General features: G+C 48.1%; 1 protein-coding gene across 9 annotated transcripts in view; it reads left to right on the top strand.

Moving 5' to 3' along the window:
• scrib (scribble planar cell polarity protein) overlaps positions 1-14,467 on the top strand; it is a 108,127-nt gene extending 93,660 nt beyond the window's left edge. For 3 of the 9 annotated variants that reach the window (XM_038997804.1, XM_038997806.1, XM_038997805.1), the window contains 14 exons: positions 1,256-1,327; positions 2,364-2,429; positions 2,572-2,718; positions 3,996-4,052; positions 4,280-4,453; positions 4,990-5,152; positions 5,802-6,018; positions 6,183-6,275; positions 6,457-6,639; positions 7,877-8,016; positions 8,251-8,288; positions 8,777-8,851; positions 10,897-10,951; positions 12,241-14,467. In XM_038997804.1, coding sequence (XP_038853732.1) covers positions 1,256-1,327; positions 2,364-2,429; positions 2,572-2,718; positions 3,996-4,052; positions 4,280-4,453; positions 4,990-5,152; positions 5,802-6,018; positions 6,183-6,275; positions 6,457-6,639; positions 7,877-8,016; positions 8,251-8,288; positions 8,777-8,851; positions 10,897-10,951; positions 12,241-12,353 — 1,593 coding nt within the window. In that variant the 3' untranslated portion in view covers positions 12,354-14,467. Of the gene's footprint in view, positions 1-1,255; positions 1,328-2,363; positions 2,430-2,571; positions 2,719-3,995; positions 4,053-4,279; positions 4,454-4,989; positions 5,153-5,801; positions 6,019-6,182; positions 6,276-6,456; positions 6,640-7,876; positions 8,017-8,250; positions 8,289-8,776; positions 8,852-10,896; positions 10,952-11,217; positions 11,248-12,240 lie in introns of all 9 variants that reach the window. The other 6 variants (XM_038997813.1, XM_038997812.1, XM_038997809.1 and 3 more) reach the window with 5 other exon arrangements.
• Positions 14,468-14,693: the final 226 nt, after the last annotated feature.

Genomic DNA, 14,693 nt, shown 5'->3' with positions numbered 1-14,693 from the left:
GCTCCTCCTCAGTTCGCTCCCTCTGTCTGTGTGACTGCCTTCATGGAGGCCCCCCTGCAGACCCAATGTCCTGGCCCCTTAGAGCCCCTGGGCTTTGGCCTGGGGCAGCCCTCCACCTCCCTCTACCACGTGGACCCCCATGCTCTGCCTCAGTCCTGCCCCACTATGATCATAGAGGCCGAGCCCCTCTACATGTCCCAGCACTCTCCGAGTCCCTCCATCACCTCCTTCAATCAAGAAGCAGCTAGACAGGAAGCCCCGCCTACCGGTGAAGAGGAGGAGATTCTGGTGGACTCCCAGCCAATCAACTTCAGTGAGAACCCCTTCCTGGTGGCCAATCGCAAGGGAAAGGGCCGCCCCCCCTCGGAGCGTATCCTATCAGGGCCTCCCATGGGCTACGGGAGCGGCGGCAAGTTGCAGCCCTGGTTGTTCAGCAAGGCAAGCGGCCGGCCTGCGTGTGTGGGTTCTAGCCAGCATGGTGTGTGGCACAGTGAGTGGGATGGTGTAGGAGTAGCACTTCCCTTTGTCTCTGCGCACCAATATAAATGTTTCAGCTCAGAGTTTATGAGAGCGATGTGTTTTTGAGTTTTCCATTGTAACTTAACCATTAGGGTAATAAACTGATCTGACTTATTTTCGTGGCGTTTCTCCCTGTAGTCAAGGATACACGCTTGCTATTGTATGACCTCATCATTGCTAATCACCAACCAGCCAAGATGACTTGAATGACGGAGATGTGTAAAGTCACCTGTTTTGATGGATGTCTCCTTCACTAACCCATTGAAAATAACCATGAGCAATTGAGCATGTGACTGTTGGAATTGAGATGGAGAAATGTCCTGCTATGAATGAGTGTGGGAGTGCACAGCGCAGCAGGGACTCTGCAGTGGAATGTTCCCGCTAGAAGTCCTGGACTGGTAGGAATGTCCACTCAACAGCTGTGAGGAGGAACTCGAGCCTCGATCCTAAACATCTCAAGTATGAGTTTGAAAGGAACGGTAACCATGGTACAGTAGAGACACATGCTAAAGTGCACGGTGTCCAGCGGTAGCTGCTTGTTGACTGATATAAGAAGTGTATGTGCTCAAGGACATGTCTGCTAGTATTTGCTGCACCAATAGGGTTGCAGAAATCTGGTGGCTTTCCCAGAAGTCCCACTGTTGTCCAGAAATCCGGGTCTTAAGTGTTCCACAATAAGCAGGAAAGTAAAATAGGTAACAGCTGCTAAATCTCTGTCTCTCTGTGTGTTGTCTAGGCACCCTCCACTGAGCCCCCCAGGACAGACAGTCCCATTAGAGATGCCCCCTACTCACCTAGCACACAACCGGTAAGTCCACCCCACCCCCAACAAATCCTCTCATTGACACCTCCGCTTTCATAGCACCTATTTATGTTATCTTTTTCCATGTCACTTCAGAGAACAGGGTAGATAGCATTGAGGTACCCTACCTGCTGGTTCACCCTCTTCCTCCTTCCCTCCCTAGCCCAGTGCTCATTCCTCCACCAGCTCCCTGTGTGCAGGCAGGGAGACCCGTTTCGTAAGTGGTCTGCTCTGGCCTGGCTTTGTCCGCTCAGCTTCCATAGACTACTATCAGTAGAGCCTGATCCTTTGCCATTGTGTCAGCTGTTTTTAATGAGCCGTACTACAGCAGAGCTAAACTACAAGTGTGACTGCTGAGCTTGCCATAGCCACTTATTACTGATGCTTTCTCTGCTTCATGCAGTATTCGACTCTGGTTGAAACCCCAAATGGTGCCCTATTGCCTTTTTATAGTGCACTGCTTTTTACCAGGGCCCATAGGGAATAGGGTGCAGTTTGGGATGCGCACTCCGTTTTTGGAGACAGATTCTCTCCCTGTTAAGGACCCTACCCGAAACCTGTGCCTTTTTTAATTCTAGCTTGGCTGGAATTTGTAAGGAACCCTGAGCTTTGCAGTGAAAACGATGTTGAAATATGTTTACCAAGTATTGGAATGTGTTCTGAGCTACTGCAGGTTATTCAGTTTCAGAACAGATGTGTTCCAGAATTCAGAGCTAGCGTTAATTTTGCATCGTCAGGGTAGTAGTGGCGAAAGCGTTTCCATTCTGCGTGAATGTTTGTGTGAGAACCATGTTTTTCGCCTGTACAGACCATGCCTGCATCTTGAAAGCGCCAGGGTGAAATATCCTCTAGGTAAAGATCTAGGATCAGCTTACCCTTCCCCAATCCTAACCTGAACCATTAGTGGAGAAAATGCCAAACTGACCCACGATCAGCATCTAGGGGCAACTTCACCCTATGTTGAAATGCTAACATCGAGGTGTGTGACTTGTCATGTAAGCCATCGTGTCAGCTCCATGCATTCTGCTGTGTTTTCTTTCAGGCAAGCATTCATTTCCCCCCCACTGCACTGCCTGCCAAGAATAACTCGCCATTGAGTCCCTATGAGGTATTGACCTTCAATATAGCACGTATGGGGGCAAGATCTGTGCTCTCATTGTCTTTCATTGACAGTATGCATTCCTAGACCTTTCTCACTGTTGAGACTATATTGAAGTTGTGAACATCTTTGTTGTGGTTTTCCCTTCCAGACGAGGCCGGGTTCCATCCAGCCACTCTCCCGTGGTGGCGGGCGGCCAAGCACCTCGCCAGGCACTCCGGACGGGCACAGCAGAGACGGGCACAGCAGTCCCAACCCCTTCCAGCATGGCCCCTCCCCCATCAACTCCCAGACCTCTGTAAGACCCCTCACCACCACGTAGGGTGAGGGTGAGACCCCCCCCCACCCCTGTTCTGCCGTCTCAAAAACCGGTGCCTCACTGACTCACAGCAGTGTCACGAATGCTAATCGCCAAACAATTCTAAAACATGATTTCATACCATTTCGGAAGCTACTTACCAAAGAGTTTGAACTGGGTCCCTGTCCCTGCATTCATTCGCACACAGAAACTCACAGTAATAGCGCTGTTGTTGAAGACGAGCTCTGTGAAAGTGGACCTGCATTCTCAGCCTAACTCGCTGCGACTGTAGTCAGAGCCAACCAATTGCACACACGGGAGTTCTGGAATGTTTGTTTCATTCCATCTGGTGATTGGGCTAACCCCACGGCATCAGCCCTCACCTATAAGTCAGCTATGGGTTGAATCTCAACCATCCCCCAGTTTCCTGTATATAAGGTTATTATTGCCGCCGAGTTGTGCACATTACCTGAGTGCCATAGCTTCAACAAGGCAGGCACATCCTCATCCGCCCAGCCCTACTGTCTGTCTCTCGAAACATCCCCCTCATGTCATGGTCTGTCTCCTACCTACCTGTTCTCCCACTTTCTTCTTCAGCTTGGCTGTTTTATCTCATAGTCCCTCTCCTTGTCTTGGTCTGTCTCCTCCTCCTTCCCTATGGCTCCTCCCACTTCATGGACCTCCCTCTCTTGCCTCCTGACCCCCTCCCCCAGCTGCAGCCTCGTGCCCCCTCCCCTGACACGATCGATGAGTTCTCCCTGAACCCCAAGCAGGCATACAAGGCGTTTGCCGCCGTGCCTCACTCGCTGGCCATGCTGGAGCCGCCGCTGCAGGTAGGCAGGTTGCCCCGCCCATGCACCCCCTGGGTCCCAACAAGCATGCTGTGGTGGTCGTCTTCACCGTTTGGTTGTGCCCCCGCCCCCCCCCCCCCCCGGACTAGAGCAGGTCCCCCACCCCCCTCGTTTGGGCCTGTAACTGTGGTCCGTACTGTGTTGAAATGCAGTCGTTTGTGGTCATTAGTTTTGTACTGTACACAGCAGCAGCTCTGCCGTCCCGGTGCTGCTGTTCACGATTCACCCTCTGAAAACAATCGTTCCGTCATCAGCCGCCTGTGGCTCCTGTGCTGAGAAGTCCCATCCATTTTAAATCCCATCTCAACCATCCTCATCACCTTGCCTGCTTTGTGTCCATACGTTTGTGCCTCTTCACTGTGTGATGACTGGGCCGTTCCAATGGCTGCTTCCCTCTTACACACTCTCTTCTGCGTCCACCAACAGGACCTGTATGGCCAGAGGAACAACGTCCACTCCAACCTGCCTTCTCCTTCTCCAGAGGTGAGCCTTTGTACCAAATTACAATACATGTTGTAGGTACAGCGTTAATGACCATCAGTGTGTTTTTGTGTTGTCTGTGTGATGTCGAATGAGTTCGAATGGCAACACAGGTCAGAATGTGTTCCAAGAAGTGCAGATAAAAACCTGTATTAAAGTGACATTGGCGGTTAGTTATGTCCCATTGGGCTGACACTCCGGTCACGTGACGACTTCTGTGGCTCTTTCAGCCTGAGCTGAACAACGAGGTGTTTGAGGATAAGGTAGAGGGGGACGGAGGACTAGGTGGAGGTCTGGCAGCCCCCGTCTCTCCCCGACCCTCCCTCTCCTCTGACCGTCGGGACTATATGAGTCTGGCAGCAGTGCCACGCCTCTCCAGAGCCTCAATGGACATGGTTGTAAAGGTACCCCCCCCCACCCCGCCGTGGGTACCCGTAATCGGGCTCAGATCAGGCTGCGGTCCCCTTCGCTTTGGTGGTGATGGCAGTGTCTATATCACTGTTACTTACATAGAGAAGGGGCGCCGGTGCTACATTTAGTGTCAGAGGTAGGATCCTGTCAATCAATCATCCTTCTCAGAATGAATTGTAGCTAGTGGTGTTGGGTTGTGATTCAACTGCCTAATTTATCTTTTTCCCACCTACTGCTTGACAATCAATGAATGCTGTGCTGAATATACTGTAAAAACCTAATCTTCAAAACTGATTATTCTCAGTTCAAAATGGTGAAATGTTGGTTTATCTCAAATCTGCATGTTTGGAAATAATTTCTGTGGGATCTTGCATGTGTTCACGTTTAGCACTTCGTTCTGCACGTCAAACCCTGAATGATGTCTTCTTTGGTCACCGTGGCCATTCCAGAGGGCGGTGTGGGTCACGTTGATGACTGTTGCTCTGCCTCCATCCTAACCCTCCTATCCTGATGGTCCCCTCCCCCATAGACTCCATCTCCTGGGGGCAGAGACAGCCCAGAGCAGCGCTCCTTCAGGGACAGACAGAAATACTTTGAGATCGACATGAAGCAGCAGACGCCTGACAGCAAGCCCAAAGGCCGTGTGTCCCTGGTGGGAGCAGATGACCTAAAGAAGATGAGGGAGGAGGAAGGTTTGTCAGCCAGCCAAATCATACCCTTCACCCACTTCTAGGGGCGGCAGGTAGCCTAGTGGTTAGAGCGTTGGGCCAGTAACCGGAAGGTTGCTAGATCGAATCCCCGAGCTGACAAGGTAAAAATCTGTCGTTCTGCCCCTGAACAAGGCAGTTGTCCTAAGCCGCCATTGTAAATAAGAATTTGTTCTTAACTGACTTGCCTAGTTAAATAAAGGTTAAATTGAGAATTTAAAAAAATATAATAATTGTAGGGTTTCACATTTCCAGTAAGTTTCCAGAAATCCTGTTTGGAGGATACTTAATTAGTTGCATATTCCTTCATGATTCCGGGAATTTATGATTTTTGGGGGGATTTTTGGAAAACCTGGGAATTTGGGGAAAGTTGCTCTAATGTACTCTAATTTTGGTCAGATGGACCAGTGTTTCCCCAAAACCAGTCCTTGAGTACAACATTTATGTTGCACCTGATAAGTCCACCTGTTTCAACTCAAGGGCTTGATGATAAGTTGAATCAGGTGTGCTTGTTCAGGGCTACAACAAACAATGTGTGCTGTTGGGGGGTACTGGAAGACTGGTGTTGGGGAAACACTGAGGTTTTAATGAATCTCATCCTAATGGAACTCATTCTGCACCACCACCAAACCAGAGAGGAGATTCGAGCAGCGGGCGCGGGAGTACCTGATGGATGACGATGATGAGGAGGAGGACGACCTGGTGAAGCAGATGGGAGTGTTGAAGGCCACGGGCAAGGTGTTGCTGGACGGGGTGGAGTACAAGGTGGAGCCTGTGGCCACGCCCCCCAGGCACTATAACACGCCCCCCAGCTACAGCGCCACGCCCCCTAGCTACTGTGGCAGCTCAGGGTAAAGCCTATTCTCTTGTTAGGAAATTAACTTTAAATTAAGATGAATTGATTGCTCAGTATAATTATCAGATGTTTGTTTGGAGTAATGGAAGATTATATGTGGAGTTTTTTTATTTTAAATTCAGCTTATTAATCTTCCCTTATTTATGGTTGTGCCAATAGGGCCTCGTCAGTGGATGGTAAAGGAGACTCCCAGAGGAATTCCTTAGAGGAGAGCTTCAGGTTAGATCAGCAGCGGCCCAACTCCATGACTGGGTAAGGACAACCTAACACTTCCTGGATTTTAAGCCATATCCGTGCGTGTGTTGATTATCAGCATCATAGTCTCTGCAGTGGGACGCGTCTCCTGAACTTGTGTGACACTACCGAGTCTCCTGAAGTGTGTGTGTGTGTGAGCAGTGTGTTTTGACATTGTGTGTTCCTCCCTCTCCTCCAGTCTGATCCCAGTGTACCCTGGAGAGTCGGGGGCTCCCATCCGGACGGCCAAGGCAGAGCGGAGGCAACAGGAGCGGCTGAGGATGCAGAGTCCAGAGCTGGCCCCGGCCGGAGACAAGGACCTGTCCCCCGCCGAGAAACGGGCTCTGGAGGCCGAGAAGAGAGCCATGTGGAGGGCAGCAAGGTACACACACACAATCACACACACTCACAAAAGGACATTTTGAATATGTGTGAACAAAAAAGGACATAAATCAATATATTCTAAGTACTGAGCCAAGTAGAAAACATCAGGGGCCAATATTCCTATTTTCCTTCCCAAGCTCTTTTTCTGTGTTTCTACTGTCTTTGCTTTTGTCAAATGTGTTTCTTCTCATTTTTTCCTCATGGAATTGTCAGAGATTCTATCTACTTCTGATTTCCTCCCTCTCACTGTTTTCATCTCTGCTAGACTGGTCTCATTGGTTTTCCCCTGACACACACTCTCCTATTCGTTTCAATGTTTTACCTCCCATCTCTGCTTTTTTTCCTCTCTCTGTGTCCCCTATCCGCCTGTCCCTCTGTGCGTATTCCTGTCCTCCTCCCCCTCTCCCTGTCCCCCCCTCCTCCTCGTTGCGGGAGCAGGCCCTATGGCCTAGAGGAGGATGTTAGGCAGTATGAGCAGGACCTGGCTAAGAGGCTCTACCAGTCGCGAGTGAGGGCGTCTCAGGGCACCGTGCCGCCCCCTCAGCCCCAAAACGCTGCCGCTTCCTCCGCTGCCTCCCAGCTCAGGTCTGCTCACCTCACCCACTGGCCCAGGCCCACACACCAATGTGGGGGTTGTGCTGCTGTGGGGTGCCATGGTTTGGGGGGGGGGAGGGGTTGAGTTGTAGGGGTCTAACTGTGCTTTTCACCGACTGCTTTTGACGTCACCGCTTCTGCACGTCCTGGCTGGCTGCGTCCATTCGCTCAGTCGCTAGCTTTGTCTCTTACTTTGTTTACGTTCTACGTTCTCAATCTCTCTCTCTTTCTTTCCCTCGCTCGTCTCTTGGTTTTAATCCATCTTTTGTCGTACTAACAGTGTGGCTGCAGCAGTCTGTGAGCTGGGGGCCTGTCTAGGTAGTCTTTCTCCTGGATGCTGTCTGTCATGCTAGTCTTGATACTGTAGTCTTATTAACGAGCATTTCTGGGTTGAGTGAGCCACAGCCGGCCAGGACAAGGAGCACCCAACAGCTGCTGTTGTCTGATTGTCCTCCCCACTCCATTAGAGCACCGTGCCTTAGTATCCTCTCGCTCTCCCTCACTTCTGGCTCTCTCACTTCTATCGCTCTTTTCTCTTTCACTTCTCTCTCTCTCCCCTCTTCTCATTCATTCTCTCACTTTCTCTCCCTCTCGCCTGTCCATCTCTCTATCTGATGGGGTCCTCTCTCTCTCTCCAACAGGATGAAGTCTCTGGAGCAGGATGCTCTGAAGGCTCAGATGGTCATCGCTAAGTCTCGGGAGGGAAAGAAGCGTGGCACACTAGACCAGCTGGCCGAGTCACCCTCGCCCGCCCCCACGCCATCCCCCACCCCTCTGGAAGGTACGTCAGTGGCTGTCTCATGTATTGTCACACAGCTCAGCCCCTACATTAATTCACTCTCACTCAATGTCTGTATCCCAAATGGCACCCTACTTTTGACCAGAGTCTTATGGTTTGCTATATAGGGAATAGGGTGCCGTTTGGGACGCTCGCTCACTCAATACCGCGCCTCAATCATCGACTGGATTCAGACTAATAGTGTCCTAACCCACCTCGTTTTTCTGTCTTGTACAGATTTCAGTCCCAGAGGAGTGACGTCACCAGGCAGACTGGTAAGGATCGAGTTATCTCCTGCTTTTTTGTTTTCATAGAGATGTCTCTACTGACCTATTTCAATCTAGGGTCTTGTTGCTTGGACAACCAGAGCTCATTTTAACTGAGAATAACAATGTAACAGTCTAACTTTTGCCTTCCTTATCTTTTAAGTAGCTGTTCCGGTGAGAGATGTTCCACCATCAAAAGTGTGTTTATTTGTAGACAGAAAAGTTATTGTTAATGGGCTTTAAGGCGCATTGACATTTTTCTCCACCATTATACACAATCATCACTACAGCCAATCAAATGCCAGGATCATCACCACAGCCAATCACATCCCTCTCCCTCCATAAGCCACACTGGACTGTAGTATGAGTCATCCATCCACCTCCTGCTGCCTCCTCTCTTCTTCACTTTCCCTCTTCCCTTTTACCCATCCCTGTCCCTCCTTCACTCTCTCCCTCTTTCCTGACCTCTTCCTCATTCCTTTCTGCTGTCCTTCTAGTCCCTGTCGGAAAAGAAGTTTGACTACCGACAGTTTGCTGCCATTCCTTCTTCCAAACCCGTATACGACATCCAGGTATTGCCTGCATGCTGAGCTCCCAGGCCCCAGCCCTCCCCTTGGCTTTCCCTGCTGCCTCCGCCCCAGTCCCCCTTTTCTCCCCTCTAGTCCTCCAGTAATCAGACCTTACAGGGCTGGTGGTGCCACTGCTTCTACAGCGGCCGCCATTTTGGCTCTCCACCTGATTAGATTTTTCCTTCTGCTCTGCTGCTCCATTTGGGGCATGTGGCTTGCTAGTTGTTACCTCTGATTTAGTTGATGAATAGATCTTGGAAAAATCATGCTAATACACTAATACACCAGTAAGCTACTGACCATGTAATGAAATCAGGCCCTGGGTTTCCTATCAGGATGACCTCTCACCTCCACTTAAAGCTTTCCCTCATCCCTGTTCTCCCACTCACCATCCAACACTCACCAACCAATCCCTTTACCCACCTAACCAACCAGCTTTCACCCAGCAACATCAACACTCACCAACCAGTGATTTTAGCCCCACTATACAGCCACCAATCAGAAACTGCCCAGATACTGCATCTCTCCCTCCTTCTCAGCCACTCTCGCTCTCCCTCTCTCCATGGCTGAGGCTGAGCCCTCTCTGTCCTGGTTCCTACTTACGTCTCCCAGTACCAGGTAGACCTAACAACACAGCATCCTCCATTTGGGATCTTCTGTCATGCTCTTGACTCCTGGTGCATACAATTTTCCAGTCTGTCACTTAACCTAACCAGCATATTGGCGATGGGAACATCCTAGGCTAAACAGAATGTCTCCCTAAGCTTGGATCTCAGCCTGCATGGGGAAGAGTCTACAGGGGAAGCAGGGGGTTCCATTGGGGCCAGGGAGACTTGTTTCTCAGTTGTTGTGGTGGGTTCTGGTCCAGTATTTTGTAGTTGTCTGTACTGCTATCAGTCTTTATTTCCTGAGTTGGGGGGGGGGGGGGGGGGGCTATGGCATCTTCTGGAATGTTATTTTGTATGGTATCTGTGGATTAAATGTTTTATCAATCAGTCTTCCACACTGAAAGGCCACCAAATATTCCTCCGCTGCTCCCGTTGTAATTTGGCCTTAGCGTTCTATATTTAACATGCTGTTCTTAACTAATGAAAACCAAATGAAATGTGTCACCCGCTTGGTAAACAACAGTGAAATGCTTACTTACTTGTCCTTTACCAACAATGCAGAGATGAGAGAAAAAATATTAAATAGAAATAATGACACGAGGAATAACTAGTAAAAATAAAATGGCTATATACTCGAATAGTTCCACCATTTAATCATTTGATGTTCTTGAAGCCAGCTTTCCTAGTCTTGATGTGCCTCGTGACCGAAATCCAGTAGAACTAAAGAGGCCAATAGGCTGCACTGATACTGATATGCTGCCCACTAACTCAGGGGGACACTGGAATGTGCAGAACTTCTCTGGAATATGGTTACTGAGCTGCTATTTGGTGGGCTTTAACAATGTGTGTTGACCTCGGTGTACGTGTGCACCCTGTATGGCTGCGTTCTGATTCTCCACCCTTGTCCCAAAGAGTGCACCTTCACATTCCCTATGATGGAATTAAAGGTTAAATCAGGGAGTGTGGAAGTGCTGAAGTGTTGAGACTCGGGACGCATGTAGGAGTGTGGAATTCACACCAAGATGGGCTACTGTGTGTGCTTAGTCCAGATACCTGTGTAGTGGGCTGGGCTGTGACTTTCTCTGCTGCATTGGTGACTGTGGTTCTGCTCAGTGTCTTGTAATGGTTCCTTGCCTGTGAACAGCTGCTCTCTGTGCTGTACCTGGGTGATGGAACAACCCCCGGAACTGATGGACTAACACAACCGTACCTTTTTAACTTCCTGATTCCTAACATTAGCCTGACCAGACTGCGGTGGCTGTGGGCAGGTGGAACCTACCTACCTTCTCCCCCCCCTTGCTGCCAAAGTGACTGCCTGGGTCAAGACCCACCCACTGCCAGTCCCCTAACCCAACTTGGTGAAGGTGTTCCTGGGATAAAAGGTGGCCACATTCCCTGGTCTTCATCCACTCACACTCTCTCTGTGTCCTTCTCTTGCAGTCCCCTGACATGGTCGACGACTTTCAGTTCATTGACGACGGCTCCAGTAACCCCGGTGAGTGTCAGTTGGTCAGGGTCTACAAAACCTCTTGATAACCACAGCATGTCAGGTCCAGCATCTCTGTTGGTAAATAGGGTACTTTAATTAGGATTAAGCCCAAGAGCTGCAAAATTCCATTAACTTTCCCTAAATGGCCAGGTTTACCAGAAATCCTGGTTGGAGGATTCCCAGATTTCCTGGGGAAATGACCAGAATTTTGCAGCCCTAGCCCATATAATGTACAGTATGTTATCCTGATCACTTTTATCCCTTTGATTCAGGTGACTTCCAGGGATAAGAAACTCCTATTGGTAGGATTCACACACTGCGTGTTTCAGTATGTGTGTGTGTGTGTGTGTGTGAGCACTTTGGCCTGAGTTTGTGTGGACTGCTGTGCGTTAATGTGTCGTGTAGTAGGACCATTCGCTCTCTTGCTCGTGTGTGGCAGGGAATGGTTTTGTCCTGATATTGCTGTAGCCTTTGTAATAGTGTCTGTCGTTGTGGAGGCTACAACCGCATCAGGGCATGGGATGTTTTCCAACGTTGGGAGGGGGTTTGCTTTACCATTGATGGCTTCTCCCGCTTACCCATTCCTCAGGTATCAACCAGCTACTGTAGCTAGGTCCTTCAAAACATGCTTCAGTACTGTACATATTGTTTGGTGTGTTAAACTCACAGTACTGCTGATCCAGATCCTGCATGAACTCAAATTTACTAAACCAAAGACTTAAAGGTGAAGTTGAGTATTTTGCAGCTTCATTTTAGATGGTTCCTCACCTTGAAAGTAGTCTATGGGCCAAGATAAACTAATCCATGGTTCCGTATTCTTTAAAAAGCCTACTACAAACTTAAGCAGACTTTAGCCACTGCTAGCTACTTTCAGGGTGAGGAACCGTCTAACATTAAGTTGGTAAAATACTACACTTCTCCTTCAAGACATTGAGCGTCCAATTATTTCTAATACATTTTCCTTCATTCAACTTTTTTGCTATTTCTACTTCCAAATGGGACTGTTTGGTTTGCAGCTGCTGGTGTTGTTGGGATAAGGTTACTGTGTCTGTTCAGGACCAAGCCTCTCCTTTCCCCCCACTCAGCCCCCTGCCTATTAGGAACTGTATCGCTGGTGTTGCTGGGCAGACTAGCCACGCTTTCTCTCCCTTTCCTCTCTCTCAAAGCAGAGCTTGCTCTTACTGGCCACAGCTCTGGCATTGGGGGAAACTGTTGTCTGTATGATTCACTGAAAGGTGAACCTAGATTTAGTCTCCAGTGTGTTATGTTGATATTGGTTTCTCTGTGCCCGCCAGTGCCCGCTGAGGTGCCCACTGCCACCTCAACGCTGGAGGAGATGGCCCTCTACAGAAACAAGCGCAAGCTGAGGCAGGGCCGCCGCAGCCTGGAGACCGCCGTGCCCACATAACACCTCACACACACCTACCGCAGGAGATTCGGGTGTGATACACACACACACAGAGGTGGCGCTGGGTCACTATACACTACACACACACACACACACACACACACAAGTTTGGGAGATGCGTCCCATGTAACCACTGCAGAGACTATGATGCTGATAATCAACAAACACACATACCATGTCATGTCCTGCGTGCCAGTCTTGCCTTGACAGTCTGAGGATGAGTTGGCATGAACACAAGGCCCAACGTTCCCGATACCAGGGAGGAGGAGGGCCTGTGAGGCTAGCATTACGTTTCAGTTTTCCTTTTTATTTGGGTTATTTTTCTTCAGTTTGCGTTTTAGAAGCTGAATTATATTAACAGGCGACTTATGTTTTTATTTTTGCGCCTCTGATTTTTTGCAGTTTTAAAAGAAAAATGTGTTCTGGAAGAGCAATGGGGGGGGGAAATGAAATGTGTAGCTGTAATACTAACTTTTCAGATGCTATTTTGGAGGTTTTCAGTGAATAGATTGTGAAATGTCAGGGTTTTTAGCGGGCTTTAGGGAGGGGGAGTGTATATATTGTAGGAGGTGGGAACATACTGCTACCTTCACTGCCACGTGTGCAATGCATTTTAAACACTACGTACATATCTCGATTGCACTGCCGCACTGCTTAGAAAACATTTTAATCTTTTTAAATAATTTATTTTGCTTGTGTTTTATTACTCTAATCTAAACCCTCCCCTGTAATACATTGTTGTTAATCCCTGTACAACCAAACAATGGTGCGGTGCATAGCTTTTTATTTATCCCTAATGACATCAAAGCATATGATATCATATTCATATTATTCATAATAATCTTATGAGGCAACCGCCATTCTTTTTTTCACATTTTTTTTTTCATTCTCAACTCGCTTTTTTGGGGGGGACAATGAATACATTTGTTTTCACTTTGTTGCTGCACCGGCCTAAACCAGGTTCTGACTGATGAAACGTCCCTAATGTAGCATGGTACATGTACAGGCTGTCACATACTCTTGTAGGGAAACGGATCTCAGTACAGTTTGTGATATCAGTGGACCAGAGTAAAGGAGCTCCAACTGTCCTAGACCAGGTTTATGAGAGTTTGTCAGAATCCCATTCTAGAGAATGTAACTACACTGGAGAGACCAGCAGACATGCATATATTGACAGAAATCTGATGAGCCTCTAGTCCTAATTCAAAATGGCTGTCAATTTGTGAACATAAACTCAGTTTCAGCTTCATCTCCATTGACATTATACGGTACTTTCCCAGCCCTTTTTGGGAACATAATTTGTCAATGTGAATCTCACTCATATCTTTCATATCTGGATGGTATTCCAGATTTGGCAGGTGAAGGTAGCAGGTGTTTGCTTATTTTTGTATCGGTCTTTGGTTAATTTAAATCTGACGCCACTGAAAATCCTTTATCATTGTGTGAATAATGTACAAAATACTAAAAGGAAAGCAAAACTTAACGGTCGGAACTGAGCCAGTCTACTAAGTCACGACCAAGCAAGTGTCTGGACTGGGGAGCTCTCTCTCTCACTCTTGCTCGCTCTCTCACTCTTGCTCTCTCTCTCTCTCGCTCTCTTTTTCTCTCGCTCTCTCTGCATGTATATTGGCTTTACTGTGAGAACCTGTAGAGGCAGAAAACATTTTGTTAATCCCTCTTGAAATCTCATTCGACCATCATTCTCAATCTGTCTTTTCTCTGCTTTACCTGCTGCTGTCAGTGGATGTTATCTGATTGCAGCATTGTTGGAGAAGTGCATTTTAATCATAGCTTTCTGTGTAGCTCTCCCTGACTGAAATTCAGTTAGGTTGATAACATTTGCAATTGGCTGATTTTCTTAGTAGGTAAAACTTTCCAGACAATGGGATTCACTACATTTTTAAGGCAGAACTGTTTGATCTTTTTTTTGGTTACTCTCTTCTTGAATTCTCTTGGGGCTGTTGTTTTTCCAAATGGGTCAGAGGAGAAGGGCAGAAGTGCTGGGGTCAAGAGTTAGAGCTCATCCAAGACTGTAACTAGTGAATTTGTACAACCAAAGAAGTCTATTTTGTCGTTCAGGAACAATAAAATTTACTTTTCATTTAACAAGCTGATTCATTGCATTGTGTCTTTGTATTCTAGAATCTAGATTCATATGTTTGTAATCTGTCCAAACTGATGAGGAATCCGACAACCTGCAGTGAACCTATTTCTCACGCAGTCAAGGGGTTCGTTTAAATCCATAGCGATTGACATTTAAAGGCAATGTTACCGCGTTCGCAGAGTCTGCATTCACGGTAAACGCTACATATGGTCGGCTCAATTGGAAATTACCTTTTC

Source organism: Salvelinus namaycush, chromosome 7 (assembly GCF_016432855.1).
Source record: "Salvelinus namaycush isolate Seneca chromosome 7, SaNama_1.0, whole genome shotgun sequence".
In the NCBI taxonomy this organism is placed as follows: Eukaryota; Metazoa; Chordata; class Actinopteri; order Salmoniformes; family Salmonidae; genus Salvelinus; species Salvelinus namaycush.
This window is presented reverse-complemented; position numbering and strand designations above follow the sequence as displayed.